Source organism: Leguminivora glycinivorella, chromosome 14, assembly GCF_023078275.1.
Source record: "Leguminivora glycinivorella isolate SPB_JAAS2020 chromosome 14, LegGlyc_1.1, whole genome shotgun sequence".
Classification (NCBI taxonomy): Eukaryota; Metazoa; Arthropoda; class Insecta; order Lepidoptera; family Tortricidae; genus Leguminivora; species Leguminivora glycinivorella.
The window spans coordinates 21602710-21624221 of record NC_062984.1 but is presented as its reverse complement, the minus strand read 5'-3'; the positions used below and the strand labels follow the sequence as shown (position 1 = coordinate 21624221).

Below are 21512 nucleotides of genomic sequence, written 5' to 3'. Positions count from 1 at the left end.
TGACTAACGGCTCAGCCACGACAATGGTCTAAGCGCGACAGCGGTGAGCGGCGGCCATATATTAGAAAGCGACGAAACGAAGCGATGGGACTTTTCATTCGCACGTATGTCTACCGCTCACCGCTGTCGCGCTCAGACCAATGTCTTGGCTGGGCCGTGAAGGTGAAGACCTGGCCCCGTACTCCCCGTAGCCGAATGGCATTTCTGCGACGCCAAACGCCGCAGAAATGCTCTCTGGCTCTGTCGCGCCAATACGCAAGAGCGATAGAGATAGATTGCATTTGGCGTTTGGCGTCGCAGAAACGCCATGCGGCTACGGGGCCTGGCGACTTCCTTGCACAACGTATCAGCATTGCAATACAACGACGAAATGTCGCTAGTATCCTTGGTACAATGCCTCAATGACCTATTTTAGATATTAACTAGCTTTTAAGTTTATTAGTCTTACATAATTATAAGTAATATGTTCATGTCAGTAAAGTTCTATTATATTCTAAAAAAAATAATATTTGAAAAAATCCCCGACCCCGACATAGTAGACCGATTTTCATGAAACATGGCTAAGAACACTCCCGACTAACTCAGCTTTCAGACAAAAAAAACTAAATCTAAATCGGTTCATCCGTTCAGGAGCTACGATGCCACAGACAGACATACACACAGACAGACAGACAAACAGACAGACAGACACATCAAACTTATAACACCCCGTCGTTTTTGCGACGGGGGTTAAAAGAATAGATTTTGTATATTGTGATAGGGCCACGTTACAATCTGATGAATTCCCGTCGCGGATTATTCCCTACAATATGAGCACAATTTCACACGAGAGGGTCGAGACTCGAGTGACAAATAACGGTGTGGATGTCTCGCAATTTATCCATTTTCTGTGGTGCAGTGCATTTTAAATGGAAAATAAAAGAAATTTGTGCGGTGGAACGTTATCATCAAAAATAATTTATTACTTTGCTATTCGAAAACAGATAGCAAAATTGCATTTTATCCACAAGAGTGCAAAGTAATTTCATACAAATTTTAACTTGATGTCTTACTGGCTGGTAGAATTTACCTATAAATGATAATTTTGAATCATAAATATTGAATAAAGTAATGGATCTGATTTAGTTTAATGTTTTATAGTCAATATTTTGTTCGTGTTGTGAAAAAAAATGTGTTTCACTCGGTGGCAAAGTTTGTTTAACCTTCGTGCCTTGAAACCCTCGCAACGCTCAAGATTCCACTTTTTGAACCACTCGGGAATCTTTCGCTTGCTCGGTTATCAATATTGACACGTGCAGTTAAATAACTACTTTGCCCCTATAATAAAACAAATAACTATTTCACTACACCAACTGGCAAAAGCTCTCTTGATTCTTCGAAAATGCATTTTTGCTGCATTTTATCCATGAGAGTGCAAAGTAATTTCATACAAATTTTAAGTAGTAGAATTTAAATTATGATGATTTCTAATCATTAATACTTATTTAATAAATTGATGGATGTATCGTCACTACTTTTAAAAAATCTTGTATCTTCGTCTGTCAATGAAAAGAAAATTGTAGTAAGTATGTATGGAATTACTTTCTGTCTTGTTGTTATTATGTGCTCTTTGTCTTGTCTGTGTTCACGAATAAATGTTTATTCTATTTTATTCATATAGACTTACTGCGTTTTAACTTTGAGGAGCAGCGTGAGATACGAGATTTTTTCAAAGTAGTGACGGTATTTTTCATTTGATGTTTTACGGTTAGTATTAATTTTATTTGTTGGTGTGGTGAAAAATGTTGTGCTTCACTCGGCGACAAAGTTTCAAGCTCTTCGAGCTGTGGGTAAGAAGGGTATCTGAACTCATATACCTCTACTTATATTTGTCGATGCTGGCGTCCGTAAGGGAAGATCAAGCGAGCGGGCGTCCGTAGGCTTGGGAAGATCAAGCGAGCGGGCGTCCGTAGGCTTGGGAAGATCAAGCGAGCGGGCGTCCGTAGGCTTGGGAAGATCAAGCGAGCGGGCGTCCGTAGGCTTGGGGAGATCAAGCGAGCGGGCGTCCGTAGGCTTGGGAAGATCAAGCGAGCGGGCGTCCGTAGGCTTGGGAAGATCAAGCAAGCGGGCGTCCGTAGGCTTGGGAAGATCAAGCGAGCGGGCGTCCGTAGGCTTGGGAAGATCAAGCGAGCGGGCGTCCGTAGGCTTGGGAAGATCAAGCGAGCGGGCGTCCGTAGGCTTGGGAAGATCAAGCGAGCGGGCGTCCGTAGGCTTGGGAAGATCAAGCGAGCGGGCGTCCATAGGCTTGGGAAGATCAAGCGAGCGGGCGTCCGTAGGCTTGGGAAGATCAAGCGAGCGGGCGTCCGTAGGCTTGGGAAGATCAAGCGAGCGGGCGTCCGTAGGCTTGGGAAGATCAAGCGAGCGGGCGTCCGTAGGCTTGGGAAGATCAAGCGAGCGGGCGTCCATAGGCTTGGGAAGATCAAGCGAGCGGGCGTCCATAGGCTTGGGAAGATCAAGCGAGCGGGCGTCCATAGGCTTGGGAAGATCAAGCGAGCGGGCGTCCATAGGCTTGGGAAGATCAAGCGAGCGGGCGTCCGTAGGCTTGGGAAGATCAAGCGAGCGGGCGTCCGTAGGCTTGGGAAGATCAAGCGAGCGGGCGTCCATAGGCTTGGGAAGATCAAGCGAGCGGGCGTCCATAGGCTTGGGAAGATCAAGCGAGCGGGCGTCCGTAGGCTTGGGAAGATCAAGCGAGCGGGCGTCCGTAGGCTTGGGAAGATCAAGCGAGCGGGCGTCCGTAAGCTTGGGAAGATCAAGCGAGCGGGCGTCCGTAGGCTTGGGAAGATCAAACGAGCGGGCGTCCGTAGGCTTGGGAAGATCAAGCGAGCGGGCGTCCGTAGGCTTGGGAAGATCAAGCGAGCGCTAGGCTTCTTTGCCACTGATGTGGTATAGAAATATTTACTACAGTATAGACTTATGGTAGCATGGATTGTAATATTCCTCATGCAAATCCCATAAAACATACAAAGCGTGTCTTTCGTTAATGAATAGGTAAGCGTTTTTCATAATATTTTGACTAAACACGAGTAAGTATCTAATCTATGACTTCCACGAGAAAGAAAACCGTCCTCTGTTGCTTTCAACCGAATAAAAGTCAGCAAATAGAATTAACCGTCACAGGAAAATCCTTTTAAGTTCGTCACAAATGTTGACGAAACGTTTCGGGTAAAAAAGCTTTCCAAATGGATGCGGTCCAGGGTGACCAGGCCTGTTATTTCAAGCCATAAAACATCACCGGAGTTGAACGGGGGGTCATGGGAACCAGCTTAATGTGACACACATGACCGTACCGCACCAAGGTGATGACCTTGGGTGACAGGGTAGACCCTGTAAGTGGGAGCGAGAAAGATTTATTTCTTTTCTCGCTCTCACTTACGTGAAAGACTCCAAAGTTGCCGTACGGTTCGGGCGTTTGTTAGCTATTTAAGAAATCCAATACCCTGTGTAGGCACCAAACCAACGTCACAATTACTTACCGTAATTATCGTAGGTAGCTGGCTTTGTCGCACAACGAAGAGCTACGTATAAACGTGTTTCCGGTATCACTCAAAACCTCAGACACCCCAACTGATTTTTATTTTTTTAAACTCATCTAGAGTATTCATCTTTTAATCTGATCGTTACTTTTTTTAAATTGAATTTTTAATTTTCTGTACAGCTCTACTTGACTTTTAGCTCTACACTCAATAAAATAATTGCTAAGACTATTTATTTGTGTACGTTACTGCAACGACATAAGGTTTACCAATAGACAGCTAAGATGTCACTGTAAAACACTAAAGCTTTGTCACAGTAAACTTCAAATGAAAGCAAATTTAAACCCAATATTCAAAATGACAAGGTTGTAATTAGGTACGAGTTCAATTTGTTATGACTTATGATAAACATTAAGATTAAACTGACAAACAACGTCAAACTAGTAGCGGAAAAAATAATCGTCCAAGTAACCAGCCAGTATTAACACCCCTAAATACTGAAAAAGGTAAACAACCTCTAGCAATGCGATATACACAATGTTGTATAACGAGTACAATAGAATGGGCACGTAAAAAATAACTAATAATACTAATTTAAATAAAAATATTACCCCCATCAAGATATAGCTCAATCGATTCTACTCTCGATTCTGAACAAACTGTTTTCAGGTTTTTAGTGTTAAGTGAAACACGGTGTATATATAGATGGACAACGATTTCTTGGCACTAAGAAAGGCAGTAAATTTGAAAAATATAGGGCTCACTGGCCAATGATCTTCATTAAACGTGTGCCTTTCTTAATCTCATCATCATCAAGCCATAACACTTAAAACTTGATTGAAAATGTAGGGGCGAAGGTTAAATTTTGGTTGACCGTCTATATTTTTATTGAGGAACTGTGGAACAGTCAAAGAACTGTAGGAGTAGAACAATCGGACCCATGCGGGGATCCAGGGGGGCCGGAGCTAGGTTGGTCATACAAATAGATCACGTGACCCGCCCCCGGGGCCTGGGCCTTTGCCACGTGAAGGGCACCCCACTGGGCACCCTCCCCCTCCCCACTGGGCACGAAGCTGGATCCGCGCTTGATTGTATCGAGGACCGAGGTAAAGTACTTAGGCCTAGGAAATAAAGCTAATTGGGAGATTATTCGCTAATTTGCCAAATGTAAGCCTATCCGAGAAAAGTCCAGTTGACGAAAATTCACAGTAGGACCGACTGCCCGAGTGAATTCACCGGCTTATGTATATGGAACACGGGTTGACGGTTAGAAGCAAAATAAATGTTGACACTGTCAACATTTGAAAGTGGAATCCTTTGAAACGATTTTTGTCAGATGGCCGCGTGCAGCGACCCGTGTTTGATTTGATGAAATAACGGGTGCTTTTGCAAACCCCGTTCAGTATTAGTTTGGGTGTGGCGCTATAAATAATTAGAGCATTTTCATACTTAGTTCATTTAATAAAATAAATTATTTCTTATAAAAACCAGGGAACAAAATAATATCTGTGCGCGTCACATAAAAATTGAATGACCTTACCGCGATTCGATAATTCGAACTTAGGATTGGTGGCTTAGCAGGCAGGGTCGCTATCCTTACTTAACCAGCCAGCATATTATGCTTCCAATTTTATCACTTATCCACGTGGATAAGACATCTGTCGCCGGCAGACTATCAAAATGACGAAGTGAAGTGAGAGCTATACTATCTACTATGTCAAAAAAATATCCGGTCTCTAGAATTTAAAAAAATAAATTACATTAAGTAGTGGGCAAAACCAGCCACCCGTTGGTTACCACAAATTACAAGGCCAAGAGGTAGACTACGTCAGAGATGGCGGGACGAACTCGATGCCTTTGAGACACACTGGTGGGACACGTCCGAGGATAGGGATTGGAAGAGTTGCAAATCAGCATGTGTGAGAACGGGACGACACTACGATGTTGCCATTTTTTTATTTCCATTCTTTTTCGTGACACTATAATTCTTATTAGAGTTTTTTAGTTTGGTTTCTTAGGAAAGTGAAATGTATGAAGCCCTAAACGTTTTGGTAATATTGAAATTCAATAGCTCAATACGGACCCAACAGCTTATCCGTCAGTGTCAGCTGTCAAAGTGACTTGACGTTAGCTTGACGTTTGCTTGAAGTTCACTTGATACAAGAATGTTTACGAATACGTGAGATCCACTTCTCGAAGTGAAGTGAATATTGCTCGCCAAATCGAACTTTAATATTTATTTGTGACTTAATAAGATGAATAATGTTTTATAGTTGAAATCGTGACACTCGGAGGAAGCAGGTGAGTGGCTAAATTATTTTTTAAAGCTACAATTGAGGAGAAACCGTTTATGTAATTTTGTTCTATGTTTAAGTGTAATACTTGGGTAGGGATGGCTCGAATTAATAACAATTCGCAACTCGCTAAATGATACTTTCGCTTTAGAAGTATTTGAATAATTTTGCGCAGTGAATGTACAGTTCTAGCTGAAAATAGGTCAATCGAACTTGCATCAATTATATCACTTTATCGTGTGTAAAAAATTAAATACACGGAGCGGAAACGCTGTTCTATAATACTACGCAATATTCAGATTGCCTCGTCTTAACAATATTATTTAATTGTCATATTAGTAATATTAAAGAACTGAGTTACCCCCTGCAGAGAAAATCCATACTATTATAAATTGGAAAGTGCGTGTGTCTGTTTGTTTTCCTTCTTTCACGGCAAAACGGAGCGACGAATTGACGTGATTTTTTAAGTGGAGATAGTTGAAGGGATGGAGAGTGACATAGGCTACTTTTTGTCTCTTTCTGACCCCCCACTTCCCTAAAATGGGGGGTGGAAGTTTGTATGGAGCATTCCGCAATTTTCGAATTTAACGCGAGCGAAGCCGCGGGCTAAAGCTAGTCATATACACGGTGTTTCCGGTATCACTCAAAACCTCAGACACCCCAACAGATTTTTATTTTTTTAAACTCATCTAGAGTATTCATCTTTTAATCTGATCATTACTTTTTTTTTAATTGAATTTTTAATTTTCTGTACAGCTCTACTTGACTTTTAGCTCTACACTCAATAAAATAATTGCTAACTACCATCATAAACCATAAGACTATTTATTTGTGTACGTTACTGCAACGACATAAGGTTTACCAAGAGACAGCTAAGATGTCACTGTAAAACACTTTAAAGCTTTGTCACAGTAAACTTCAAATTGGACAGGTAATCGCAGTAAGCAAATAAACTCAATATTCAAAATGACAAGGTTGTAATTAGGTACGAGTTCAATTTGTTATGACTTATGATAAACATTAAGATTGAACTGACAAACAACGTCAAACTAGTAGCGGAAAAAATAATCGTCTATGTAACCAGCCAGTATTAATACCCCTAAATACTGAAAAAAGGTAAACAACCTCTAGCAATGCGATATACACAATGTTGTATTACGAGTACAATAGAATGGGCACCTAAAAAATAACTAATAATACTAATTTAAATAAAAATATTACCCCCATCAAGATATAGCTCAATCGATTCTACTCTCGATTCTGAACAAACTGTTTTCAGGTTTTTAGTGTTAAGTGAAACAGGGTGTATAGTTTCTAAAGTCAAATTGTAACTAAACAGTGTTGTTACTCTAATTTCTATTAAAACTAGTGGCGGAAACTCAGAATTAATAGAAAGTACTTAAGATTTATTTAATATGTATGGCCACAATGGCTATCATTCATTCTTTATTCATAGTACAGTCACGGACTTTAATTGTTGATCCACTTCTAGCTCATTATATACTGGACATCTCACAGTTAAGCATAGTTAAGCTATGACATCTAGAAGCTAGAAGTGGATCAACAATTAAAGACCGTGACTGTACAAGCTTTGCTTAGTTTGGGGCTAAATGGATCTGTGTATGGTATCCCCAATATTTATTTTTATTTATTTTTATTCACTCCAACTTTTTTTCATTGAATTGTGCCGTCTTACCTGCCCTGATCTTATTTATTTTTGTTTAGACTGTCAATTATTATTGAACTCAATACATAATGAAAAACCTTGCTCATAACTATGGTTCTATTTTCGATCGATTACCAAGCGTTCACCTTAACCAACTAGATGCAGATGACAATGAATACTTTGATCTAGTAATAAAAACAGTATAACAAATAAATAAATATTATAGGACGTCCTTACACAGATTGACCGAGTCCCACGGTAAGCTCAAGAATGCTTGTGTTGTGGGTACTCAGACAACGATATATATAATATACAAATACTTATATGCATAGAAAACATCCATGGCTCAGGAACAAAATATCTGTGCTCATCACACAAATAAATGGCCTTACCGGGATTCAAACCTGGGACTGCTGCTTAGCAGGCAGGGTCACTACACGCTAGGCCAGACCGGTCGTCACTAAGCTATTTTTATGCAGTTTTTGACAGAAAGAAAACTTCTGTGTAATGGCCCTTTTTATGAGAATTTATGTTGGAAATGTATTGAAATTGTAGCATATGTTATGGCATGAAAATATAAAATGTATCTCACAAGTTATCATATTACTTACACCGATGACAAAATTGTTTCATGCGATTGCCAAGTCAGTCGTCAGTCCATTTTCTTTAAAACATGAAATAATATGTTTTATATTGATATGATCGCTATAAGTAATATGTTATTAGGTTAGCTATAGGTAAACTACGTAATAACTTGTGGCAGAAGGTCCTTTAAGTAGGGACTGAATAAATTTACCGACTTGGTATTACAGGGATCTCAACTCTTTTTACGCCAAAAGAATTGAGTAGCGAAGACTTGGTGTTTTTACAAGTTTTGTTTTTGATGGGATATTGATTACACGTACACGTATTGCTCGATTAAAGGTATAAAATGATATTAAACAGCCAAATGTGATTTGGATATAAGTAGCAGTAATCGGCACTATGGATGCAAAAGCAGCAAAAGTTTAGCAAATGATTCATTAGTGTTATCTTATCCGTTATTCGTTACTGACCTCAAGGTCCCACTAATTCTGGGTCAACTGTTACAATGTTGTAATTTGTTTACCCTAGACATTATTATTAAATATTTAACTATGTTTGATAGATAAAGACTTTCGCATTAGACATATTTTAGGCGTAAAAAAATATGAGTAATAAATAAATATTGGGGCCCCGTGTGGTGATGGGTTAAGAATTTCACCACCCCCTTTCTTCCCATGGGTGTCGTAGAAGTCGACTGCTGGCTACCTGTCACTGCAATGTCAAAAGTAATAAATGTTTAAAAAACTTAAAATTGTCAGTATACTTAGGTGTTTTCGTTATCATAACGCTTTGCGCTCGCGTCGGTTACAGTCCGCGCGAAACTTACCGCCGCGGCGCACGCGTCGCGAAAATGTGCGCAAGCGTATCGTGATACGATTGTTTATAGTGTGCGTGAAGTGACTGTTGACACCTGTAAAACAGTACAGTTTTAATTGTATAGGTAAGTGATATCTGTTATCTTGGAGATTGACATTCGGAACTGGAAATTGGTTTCATTTGGACGAATTATTATGTTTCGTTAGTTTGTTTGATCAGCTTGATTTGAAGTCTTCATTTATTTATTTATTTAAACTTTATTGCACAGTAAAAAAAATGTACAAAAGGCGAACTATTCATTTCATTCTAAGCGGAATAACAAATAAATTTTAATTTAGGAGAAAAAATATATTTCTGATTCTGATAATTCTGATTACTTATTTGTCCATGTTTTTTTTTTGCATATTTGGCGAATTATATTATAAATAGTACACTAAACAGAAAATTCGATCTATTCATCAAATTTTATAAAAAGTCATCGACATAATAAAAATTGAGGCATATAAATATGTATTGTATGAGTAAATTAGGTACCTAAGCACTGGATTCATGTTTAATGTAGGTATATATTGGTTCATATTATACAAGTGTTGATCGAATGTTTGTTTTACCCCATCCCACCTTAACTATTTTTTCCATAAAGCTAATTTTAGTTTTCTTTTACCTCTTAATTTGCTAAGAGTGACACTGTAACTCGAGCACTTTCATGTAATCTTCCTACCCCTGATGGGCTTGAGTATGTACTGTATGTTAACCAACTTAGAAATATATAATACGAGCTTTTGCAAGCGGCTTCGCTCGCATTAGAAAGAGACAAAAAGTAACCTATGTCACTCTCCATCCCTTTTACTATCTCCACTTAAAAAATCACTTTAATTCGTCGCTCCGTTTTGCCCTGAAAGACGGACAAACAAACAGACACACACTTTCTTATTTATAATATTAGTATGGATTGGTTGGTACTTAAGTATTTGGAATTGTATACACAGCTGGTATACATCTTGTACGTATCTGCCATCCGTCACACCCCTTTCTCTATCAAATTAATGATAATTACCGTTCATTTTCGTTTTATTACGTAGTGTAATTATGATAACAATATAATGAAGAAATAATATGAGTGTAGATATTTTCAGTATTGCAGATGTTGCTTTCTTTTGTTAGTTAATTTGTTACCTACTTTAAATTGTATGAATTTCATTTTTATGCATATGAATTTAAAATGTTTGGAAGAATATACATAGCTTATTTTTTATTATTGTCCGTATGTCATTAATACAATTAGAAAAATAAATGTGATCTACGGGCATTTTCAGGAATTGGGACCCAAAATTAGTGACAGTTGTTAACAATAATTAACTCGATGTCAGTTTTGTGACGAGAATTAAGAATATTTTTTTTCTAAAAACCTACTTTTTTCATGTTCCAAATGTAGAATATTTCTTATAGTTTATGTGGTTAACACAAAAAGAAATATTTTTATTGAAATTTCGTACTTAATTGTCGTCACAAAACTGACATCGAGTTATTTTTTAACGACTCACTAATTTTGGGTCCCAATTTTTGAAAACGCCTCTATGTCGCTGCTAGATACTATCGCGTCAATCATGTGCCAGACATCGTAGCATTCGGAACTTTTCCAGCAATTTTAGTGCAGCATTGTCGCGTTAAAGGAATGTATATGTCCGAAGCCAGCTGGAAATCAATTAGGATTAATAACAGTAAAATGAGCCTTAATTAATCATCTACCTAGAAAACACATGTATGAATTCCTTCATTTCTACCATGCTGCACCGAAATTGCTGGAAAAGTTACGTTGTCTGCTTATGACTTTACTATTAGGCGATATGTGTTATTATGATTGGGTATTGTGGCTCTTTCTGGGCATTTTCAGAATTTGGGACCCCCCAATTAGAGTAAGTCGTTAACAAAAATTAACTCACTGTCAGTTTTGTGACGTTAATTAAGCATGAAATTTCAATAAAAATATTGTTTTCAGTACAGATGGAGTTTATTTTACGCACTAGTTCATTATATGCCAGGTCGAAACTTCGGAGGGCCATCTGTACTGAAAAACGTCGTACGATACACGTGCGAAAAGGAAATTCGTAACTCGTGTCGATTTAAAACACTCCCTTCGGTGTTTTAATTTATCGCCACTCGTTTCGAACTTCCTTTTTTACGCACTTGTATCGTAATGTACTATTTTATGTTAATTATGTATATAAACTTTAAGCGATAATCTACATTCAGAATATGAAAAAAGTAAATTTGTAGACAAATTGTATGCTTAATTGTCGTCACAAAACTGACAGTGAGTTAATTTTTGTTAACAACTTACGCTAATTGGGGGGTCCCAAATTCTCAAAATGCCCTTCTGCGTCACGTCGACCAGTAGTGATTTATTGTGACGGCCCTTTGTGGTTAAATATCCTTACTTATGCCCGTTGAGTCCAGGAAGTTCCAGGTTCTTTGGGCTGTAAGGTCTTGTACCTCATAGGGTTGCAGTACATGCCAGAAAAGATGAGGTGTGGCAGGTTGGCGTGGTTCGGTCATGTAATGAGGAGGGATGAATGTCATACAGGCAAAAGAATGTTGGAGATGAAGGTTGATGGATGGAGAGGGAGGGGTAAACCTAAACAACGCTGGATGGATTGTGTGAAAGAGGATATGAATAAGAAAGATGTGAGTGTTGAGATGACGAAAGATAGAGGAGAATGGAAAAGGAAGACGTGTTGTACCGACCCCACATAACGTGGGATAAGGGTGGGAGGAAGAAGAAGAGGGTTGCAGTACATGCCGCCCTAAGTAGGTACTTCTCTTTGACATTAGTGGTCCGCAGGAAGAAAGGATGTGCATTGCTGTCTCCTCAACCGAGGGTTGAAACAAGAGGCGACATGCAGGATCTGCCAGGAGGTTTCCTGGCAGATCCTGCATGTCGCCTCTTGTTTCAACCCCATTTGAAACATGTGTTAGTTCAGCTTGCAGTGTCCAGTCATATACATACATACATATAATCACGCCTGTATCCTATAAAGGGGTCGGCAGAGCACATTGCACATTAACTACTCAAGTTTCAGTGCCACTCTTGGCAAAAAGGGGTTGAAAGAAATCAAAATTGTCAAAAGTGTCCAGTCAATATTCTGCCGCGCAGATTTTGTGTCTTTGGAGCCCTAACAGCTCCTTAGCATTTTTGTTGTTGAACGGTTTTGTTTTATCAAGGCTTTCGAGTGTTCTTGTCCTTTCACGAACTTCCACCCATCGATATGTAGGAACCTTGTTTTCCTTCTGTATCCTTATAAAATACGTACTTATATCGTAACTTAAGTATTTACCGTCTTGTACTTAGATAACTGAATTGCCTACAATAAATCTTAAGACCGGCTGTTGCATTTACGATAAAAATAACCTATAAAAGATAATTAAGTGAATAAAACCATTTACGTAAATATTTCAAGTAATTATGTATACGATAAAATTTATTATTGTCTACTATTTAATAGTTAATCTGGTTTTCGATGGATATCCTTTACTTTCACAAGCACTTAATTTAAAAGGTCAACTCAGTCCCTCATTTTCCAGTATAATATTGAACTTAGTTTCCGCATAGTTGGTACTAAACCAGGGGTCAAGATATGACGGATTTTTTCATAGGTAAGCTTAAAATGCTTTGTAAATAATATATAGGTAGGAATCCAGCTTGATTTATGTTATATGTGCTTCCTTGTTTTAACATAAACAGGTTTTGATACTTCTGATGCAGTGAGAAGTAATCTGGTTAAGGACACGACGTAATAATATGGACTATGAACCGCGAACTAGAACAAAATTGTATCATTGTTGATTGATGATCAGCAGCCGCTCCGTTGGAGTGTCGAAATATAATAACCACAAATTCATTTTATTTTGCGATTTACCCGATTGATAATTTATTGATGACAGCACAAATAGCCAACTGACTATGAAACCTACTTATTAAAAAAAACCTTTAGGGTCTCCCCAAACCTATCAACGCGGAATCGTCTCTAGCCGATCAAAATCTCGTTAGTATGAAGAAGCTTACGCGTCGTTGTCGCTGAATGCATGCGTAAGGTACAGCGAGGCAAATCTCGACTGGGGGGCAATTGTAACTAATCCATTTTTTCCATTATTACACTATGAATACTATGATGTTGAGTTCTACATGTATCCACTGAACACGCCTACCATATACACCCTGTTTTTACTGAATTCCGTTAACTTAAAGGGAAGGTTCTTTAGATCAAATACAATTAATTTCTCTAAGAAACTAGCGTATTAATTCTTACGGTTATCGAGTTATTAAAAAAATAAAGATAATTACTGAACACGTGTGTGAACCTTTACCAATTCCTAATGTTATTTGTTTTGACATGTGCCGTCAATCACTTGACACTAACTTGAATGTTATTCTCAAGGCCTTCTTAAGGGTCCGGTGGACACCCTATTTAGTAATGCAGACATTGTAAAACATGGAAATAATGGACTAGTTACATTTGTCCCCCAGTCGAGATTTGCCTCGCTGTACCATACGTATGTTCAATATGTTCCTGTTCCTACTAAGGAGCGATTTTTAGTCGACGAAAGCCGATTCCGCGTCGATAGGTTTGGGAAGACCCTTAGTTACCTTAAGACCGAAGTTTATTTTTTTCTATTTTCAAAAACATCATATATCTCTTTAGATTGCAAAAGATTGCTGTGTCACTCCTAATCTCGATATCTAATGACCTTCACGAACTTATCAATTTTGCGTATCATCGATATGATATGCTCTTTTTGCTCGATAGCAAAAATAGGTAATAAGTTCGGTACATTCAAAATAATCCATATACGATACAGGAAATATTTATAATTACGTATTATACACGTAATTGTACGCAAAAATATATTTTTTCTCAAACATGCAATGAAATATTGTCTTTACGTTCCTTAAAATGGGCTGGGAAGTATCGCTTTTTGGGCGCAACAACTCGAGAGGACTGTAAAGGGATTTCATATTATTTTTCAGGCCTAGGCCTGCAAAGTAACTTTTTTTTATAAAATATTGTCCTTTAGAGCATTTTTTTTTATTTCATTGTATGTTTGAGAAAAGCACTATACATGCCTCGGCGTGAAAACGGATTCCCGGCCTCGTATCCCTATCCGGCCTCGCTCGCACGCTCGCTCGGCCGTATATACCCACTTGGCCGGAAATCCTCATTTTCCCGGCCTCTGATGTAATGTACTATTGTTATGTCTAATGAGTGAAGGGATTAACCGATAAATGTGTTTACCTACAATAATTATCAATTTTTTTTAACCTTTCCTGGTGTCATTCAAGAATAACAACTTAATTTACTCGACGGTTGTATTTGTCTATTTAATACTTTGATACTAATCAATAAGTAAGTAAGTAAATATTCTTTATTGCACCACAAGGATAACAGATTACAAATAGCAGACATTAAACATAGGTAGCAACAGGCGGTCTTATCGCTGTAAGAGATCTCTACCAGACAACCTTAGGGTAGCATGAAATAAAGAATAGACATTTTGAAAATGGTAGTGCAAGAAATAATTAAAGGAATAGGAAAATTACACATACACTAAGTTAAATAATCAATATCAATCAATCAATATTGATTGATAGCACTTAAGACCACCCACGAATTCCACTCTATCGAGTATTAAGTGGTTATGACTCAAAATTTGCAATTTCACCATTATGTACACAATTGGATAATCTGATACCCTGGGTTCTAATCCTGGGTAGGTATGACATTTATTTGTGACTTTATCGTTAATACTCTTTCTCTTATCTTTATAACCAGCACTCTGCGTACGCCATTTGACTTTGACGACCGGTCTGTCTCAGTCGGTAGCAGTGGCGGCGCGCTCATACAATCCAATTCCCACCGAGTTGCCCTAGATGTTCCGCAACAAATACCAAAGTTACAAACCACCATTGAAATAAAAAAATATACTTATAATAGTTATAATTAAAACATTACGTATTGCCTCACAAATAATAACACCATTTGCTTAAATTCAAATATGTACCTAAAATTATCGGGCGCGCGAACGCGAAGTGAAGCTACTTATGCCTAAGCTTTCATATTCATTCATGGTCACTCCAACAGATACAAAAATCACGCACACGCTGATAAAGACAGCCCGCTCAACTAAACTCCAAAGCAACTCGGCTTCTTATCGAGTTATTCATTTGATTAAAAACCGTAAACAATGCGTTATAAGGTTTATATTTGAAAACACGCACATACTCATTCACAAAGTCCGCGCGTGTGAGTGTTTGCCTATCGCGAACTCCTATGTACGTAATTTGGGCGCAACTATCTCTTTTACTCTACTCATAGCAGGATTCAGATGACAGAGAAGGGTGACCGCCATTTGCGAACACATAGACAGCCAAGCGCACAACATTCGATGGTTCGCACTTGTTCATTTGAATTTAAAGCTTCGAGTGAAACAAATAAGATTGATATTACAGTGTAATAATTGCATGCTAAATATTGCCATACTAAAATTATAAATGTATTAATGGGTAAAATTTTATTGTGTTTTGTTATCGCACATATATTTATTTTGAATAAAAGCCTTTAAATATTGATAGTTTCTATTAAAAAACCGCGAATCTTATTTAATTTAAGTTTAGTAATGTGATAATGAACGTTTCTTCATCAGATATACTTTGTATGAAAAGGTTTTTAAATTCGTGGGTGAAAATGGAATAATATCACTGCAAGACTTGCGTCCCGCTTGTTACCGAGGCTTCGTGTGCTTTCAAATGTTTTGTGTTATTCTCTCAGTTTTTTTTATTAACTTGCTCATTACGTGCAATATATCAGTGAAATTTAAATGATTTGGAGTGTTTCGGTGTCGTGTTTTAGTGACAGTGCAAGCCAGAGTTTCAAGGTTAGATACTACCTGTTTTTAAGAGATAGTTAGGACTTTCTTTGGTTTGTTTAGTAATGGCAGCGTTAATTCATTTTGACTGTTGTATAATAGATTACTTACTAAATGAATCAACACGTTTTTCGACGCAAACATTCGAAATAAAGAAATGTATTGTCACGCGAGGCCGTGATCGTCCAGAGTTAATTATAAGTTATAAGCGGAGAGATGGCTTTTTTAGGGTCCCCCCACATCTAGCGTCTCGCGAGCGTCGCGTCGGGCCAACTGTATGGAAAAAGACGCCGCGTCGACGTCGCGTCAGGCTTTGCCCATACAGTTGGCCCGACTCGACGCTCGCGAGACGCTAGATGTGGGGGGACCCTTAAGCGCTTTCATAGCGGACTGTATGTATAGCGGACGTACTGATAAATCCACTTGGATGGGCGCCTATGGTACCTAATATTAAGGTAGGTTGCGTTTTTTAGGGTTCCGTAGTCAACTAGGAACCCTTATAGTTTCGCCATGTCTGTCTGTCCGTCCGTCCGTCCGTTCGTCCGTCCGCGGATAATCTCAGTAACCGTTAGCACTAGAAAGCTGAAATTTGATACCAATATGTATATCAATCACGCCAACAAAGTGCAAAAATAAAAAATGGAAAAAAATGTTTTATTAGGGTACCCCCACTACATGTAAAGTGGGGGCTGATATTTTTTTTCATTCCAACCCCAACGTGTAATATATTGTTGGATAGGTATTTAAAAATGAATAAGGGTTTACTAGGATCGTTTTTTGATAATATTAATATTTTCGGAAATAATCGCTCCTAAAGGAAAAAATGTGCGCCCCCCATCCCCTCTAACTTTTGAACCATATGTTTAAAAAATATGAAAAAAATCATAAAAGTAGAACTTTATAAAGACTTTCTAGGAAGATTGTTTTGAACTTGATAGGTTCAGTAGTTTTTGAGAAAAATACGGAAAACTACGGAACCCTACACTAAGCGTGGCCCGACACGCTCTTGGCCGGTTTTAATTTTTTGCTCTGTGTTGCCTTCCAAATATATTCACGCGCCGCCACTGGTCGGTAGTGACCCTGCCTACTACGCCGCGGTCCTGGGTTCGAATCCCGGTAAGGGCATTTATTTGTGTGATGAGCACAGATATTTGTTCCTGAGTCATGGATGTTGTCTATGTATCTATTTAAGTATGTATATCGTCGCCTAGCACCCATAGTACAAGCTTTGCTTAGTTTGGGGCTAAGTTGATCTGTGTAAGGTGTCCCCAATATTTATTTACATATTTATTTTATTTATTAGTATTTGCAGCCCCGTGTAGTGACGGGTAACAATTTCAGACCCTTTCCTCTCGTGGGTATCATAGTAGTCGACTATAGGTTCAATTTTATGGTGGCATATCGTCACTACTTTTAAAAAAACTTGTATCTTCGTCTGTCAATGAAAAGAAAATTGTAGTGAGTATGTATGGAATGCATATAGACTTACTGCGTTTTAACTTTGAGGAACAGCGTGAGATACGAGATTTTTTAAAAGTAGTGACGATATAAGATTTTAGGCTAGCAACCTGTCCCTGCAATATCACAATTTCTGTCAACTTCTTTAATTGCATTGTCTCGAGTGGCACTGAAATTTGAGACAGAGCACATGGAACTGCTCAAATCTCAGTGGTTACAAATACTAATAAATGGTGTACCTACGCAGATTTTTGTGCTGGTTATAAAGGTATTAAGGGTTCTAATTGGGTTCCAACTGATTGACTGTACGCTAAAATTGAGCTTACATTGCCTAGACCAGCCATTCTCAAAGTGTGCTCCGCGGACCCCTAGGGCTCCGCAAAGCCTCTCTGTGGGCTCCGTGTGAATTTTGGGTACCTGATATGCAACTTCAACTCTCTTCCATAAAACCAAATATTCACCAATTGTTAAAAAATAAAAAACAGTTCCATGTATTGTAATACCTCACATTAGAATCTAGTGATTAGATTTGACTATCATGATTGCTTATTAAAATAAAGATTGCAATAAAAAAACAAATAATTTAAGGGTCCCGTCAGATGTTTTACTTTCTAAAAGGGTTCCATGGGAAAATAAGTTTGAGAACCGCTGGCCTAGACGTTACCTACTCTATGTATAACCGTAAAATTAGGAAGGTCATAATTATCAAAATTTGACACGGGACTAACGGAACTTTGCATAATATTACTGCTTTTTTGCATCAGACAACATTAAATACCTAATATCCATTCAGATTATTACCCTATAATGAAATAAGATCAACAAAACCTTATTAACATAACACGCTTGATAGGTATGCGTTTTATATTCACTAGGCTTGTCCATTTTTACAGTTATGTATTTAACATTCTTTAAATGCCATCTTATGCAAAATGACGCATTTCCTTCCATGTTCTCTAATGACGATAACAACGTAAAGGTGATTAAATCCATAAGGTACAGCGGGACAAATCTCGACTGGGGGGAAAATATGACTGGTCAATTTTTTCCATGTTTTACAATGTTTGCATTATTAAATAGAGTTTCCACCAGTTATTTATATGGTAGGCTTGTTCAGTGGATACATGTATGAATTAGTTACAATGGCCGAGTCGAGATTTGCCCCGCTGTACCTTACTTAATATTATAAACTGGAAAGTGTGTGTGTCCGTTTGGTTGTCCGTCTTTCACGACGGATCGACGAATCGCACGAATTGACGTGAGTTTTTAAGTGGAGATTGTTGAAGGGATGGTGAGTGGCTACTTTTTGTCTCTTTCTTCCCCCCACTTCCCTAAAATCGGAGGTGGAAGTTTGTATGAAACATTCCGCAATTTTCGAATTTAACGCGAGCGAAGCCGCGGGAAAAAGCTAGTTGAGTCTAATAAATCTAGTTCACGCAATATATTGTCTTCGGTTACCGCGATAGTTACTCATGAAATAAAACTTTGGAAACGGATTATATCGCGTGTAATGAATAATCCGTTTCCATATAGTTTTATTTCTAGTTCACGTGTTTAATGTACACGTAATGTACGTGGTCAAACAGTTAAGAAAGTGAAAACATTACAAGAAAAATAACAACAGACTGTGATCGAAACATGAAATAAAAAGAATAATAGTAAACAGAACACACTAAATTCATTAAATATGATGTCTTTGTCTAAGTCATCTTTGTTTGAGAAACGGCGCTTTGTTGACATTATTCCAGAGATATTTTGCATTCACGATTCACATACGTCAATGGTGTAATTGCAGCTATTACTGTTCTACTTACGTGCACTGTGTTTCAGGGTCATGTGCTGATATTAGGTTATATATGACTATAAAGTCTAGTTCTCTGACTGTATCCTTAACGGCTCAGCCACGACATTGGGCTAAGCGCGACAGCGGTGAGCGGCCGCCATACATTGGAGCGAGACACAGCGATGGGACTTTTCATTCGCACGTATGGCTGCCGCTCACCGCTGTCGCGCTTAGACCAATGTCGTGGCTGGGCCATATGTAATAAAGCCTGAGTGCACGCTCATATTGGGCGTGCAGCGGAGCGAGGCACACAAAACAATTGAAGCTCATACAAGTAGCCTGACTGAGTCGACGCGCATACTACATAAGGTGAACAAGGGTGAACAGGCTTCTGGGCTCACTCCATCGTAGGCCACGTCTTTGATATCGGCTAGTCTGTGGTCAAGAGTAAGCCCATTCATAATAATAAAAACGCTCGCCGGCCTGCAGCGTCGAGACCCAGGACACTTCTATGAGCTTCAATTGTTTGACATGCACGCCTTACGCCCCGCGCGTTGTACGCCCAGCAATATGAGCCGTATGAGCGTGCAGGTCCTTACACTAACGGCCCAGCCACGACATTGGTCTAAGCGCGACAGCGGTGAGCGGCGGCCATACATTGGCGATGGGACTTTAAACCGCAAATATGGCTGCCGCTCACCGCTGTCGCGCTTAGACCAATGTCGTCGCCGGGCCGTAAGGTGCCAGGTGGTCCGTGGTTATTTGGTGCGTGTAAAGGTGTTATTCTACGCCAATGCCTCCGTGCTCCAATGTTGTGTCGCTTAGCACCCATAGTACAAGCTTTGCGTAGTTTGGGGTTAAGTTGATCTGTGTAAGGTGTCCCCAATATTTATTATACATTTATTTATTTTATTATAATGCCTGAAGAGAGGTTGATTCTCCATACAATATTAGTTTTGTTACCTGTATCACACACGTGACCACGTCACCTGAAAGTTCCCCGTGTCCCCAAACATGAGCTGGTTCCACGTGTAATGTGTTACATCAAACGCCAGCTCCTGTCAACCCACGTTTGCCGAGCGGACGCTTGAATAAATCCAAATATTCATATTTCGTGATAACTGTCTATTTGTTTAGCTATTATCATTTATGTGCCATTTTGAAGTCACATACTTTAGAGTATAATAAATATTTGGAAAATTAACAATGAACTAATTGAACTTGAGCAAAGTTATACAACCCGCCGCTTTGGATCTCTGAATCGCGAAAAACACCGCTTCATCAGGGTACCTATACCTAGTCAATGTCACAATCGCTTACGCTTAGTAAGCGTAAACTAGCTAGCTCTCTCTCTGTCGCTCTTCAGTAGTGGCTCGACAGAGCCACTTCAGCCACTTGCGTTACGATCGCTACGTAGCGTCAACGATAGTCACTTCCTATCATAGAGGATTAAGTAAGGGATGAGTTGTAACTCCATACATCAGTAAATGCGGGTTATTTGTATTAGGCATAGTTAAGTGACATCTAGCGACAATCACGCGTCAAATAGCGTGAATTATCAGTACCACTACTCGATACTAGGTGGCAACTGTGTCTCGTCTGCCAAAAATGTAATATTTGAACTGTTTACAACTTATATTACAAGCAGAAGGAATTGAAAACAGAATACTGATTAATTCTATTGTAATATTAGCTAAAAATTGGTTAAGTAGATAACTTTTACGTAGAATACAATTATAAATAAAATTTTATAATACAGAGTGGGGCCTGTAACAAAAGCAAAAAATTAAACTGTAGGCTATTCTCCTTATACTGATCAACATTTGTTCAGCGACTTTTAAAAATAACTTGTGTTTTGATTTTTATCACCCTTGAAAGTTTTTTCTAAGAGGTAATGTATTGCGAATTCTGTTAAGTCTAAAGTGTGACAGACAACGTCAATGACAACAATAATGGCGTACATTGAAGCTAATATTTATTTTGTATGAGAAATTAAAAATTTAAAGACTTCATAATTTTTAAAACTCACTGAACAAATGTTGGTCAGTTTAAGGAGTATAGCCTACAGTTTAATTTTTTGCTTTTGTTACAGGCCCCACCCTGTATAATTCCAAACACAGGCGCGGTAAACGATCGTTGACAGTTAATTTAAATCTTTTGGGCTGTAAATACACTAAACTCAAAATACACTATTAGTCAATATGCTACAATTTCAAAACGACCTTTGCTCATAACACACGAGACCCTAATTACTATATTCCCAAAAGGAACCTGTCCTCGATATGCACCATTCTCATTGCGTACTATTTCCAAAATACTATAATCCCAAAATACCCTAAATTATCTCCACTCGGAAGTGCCAAAATACTCTACTGTCATAAGGCATTATTCCCAAAATACTCTAATCCCAATACACCCTAGTCCCAAAATACACTAATTTTTTTAATGCCAATTTCTGGTTTGTACGTTAAGCGAAA

At 38.6% G+C, this 21512-nt stretch overlaps 2 protein-coding genes across 3 annotated transcripts in view; one reads left to right on the top strand and one right to left on the bottom strand.

The window, feature by feature from the left end:
- Nucleotides 1–1848: 1848 nt before the first annotated feature.
- On the bottom strand, nucleotides 1849–19867 carry LOC125233101 (protein PELPK1-like). Its single transcript, XM_048138965.1, has 2 exons — nucleotides 19736–19867; nucleotides 1849–2877 (listed from the first exon to the last, which is right to left on the bottom strand). Exons 1-2 carry the CDS (start codon nucleotides 19865–19867, stop codon nucleotides 1849–1851), a joined length of 1161 nt encoding a protein of 386 aa, XP_047994922.1.
- The window catches only part of LOC125233280 (sodium-independent sulfate anion transporter), a 73170-nt gene continuing 57361 nt past the window's right edge, over nucleotides 5704–21512 (top strand). The window contains exon 1 of one of the 2 annotated variants that reach the window (XM_048139232.1): nucleotides 5704–5813. The gene's annotated coding sequence lies outside the window, so the exon portion shown is untranslated. Of the gene's footprint in view, nucleotides 5814–8871; nucleotides 8998–21512 lie in introns of those variants that run through there. The other variant, XM_048139233.1, reaches the window with a different exon arrangement.

What these genes read in the sequence shown, in the direction of transcription:
- LOC125233101 (XM_048138965.1), bottom strand. Translation starts at nt 19,867, where the DNA reads ATGGGTGCTAAGCGACACAACATTGGAGCACGGAGGCATTGGCGTAGA. An exon ending in TTGGTCTAAGCGCGACAGCG is followed by an intron (nt 2,878 to 19,735) that starts GTGAGCGGCAGC and finishes GATCTTCCCAAG; the next exon opens with CCTACGGACGCCCGCTCGCT.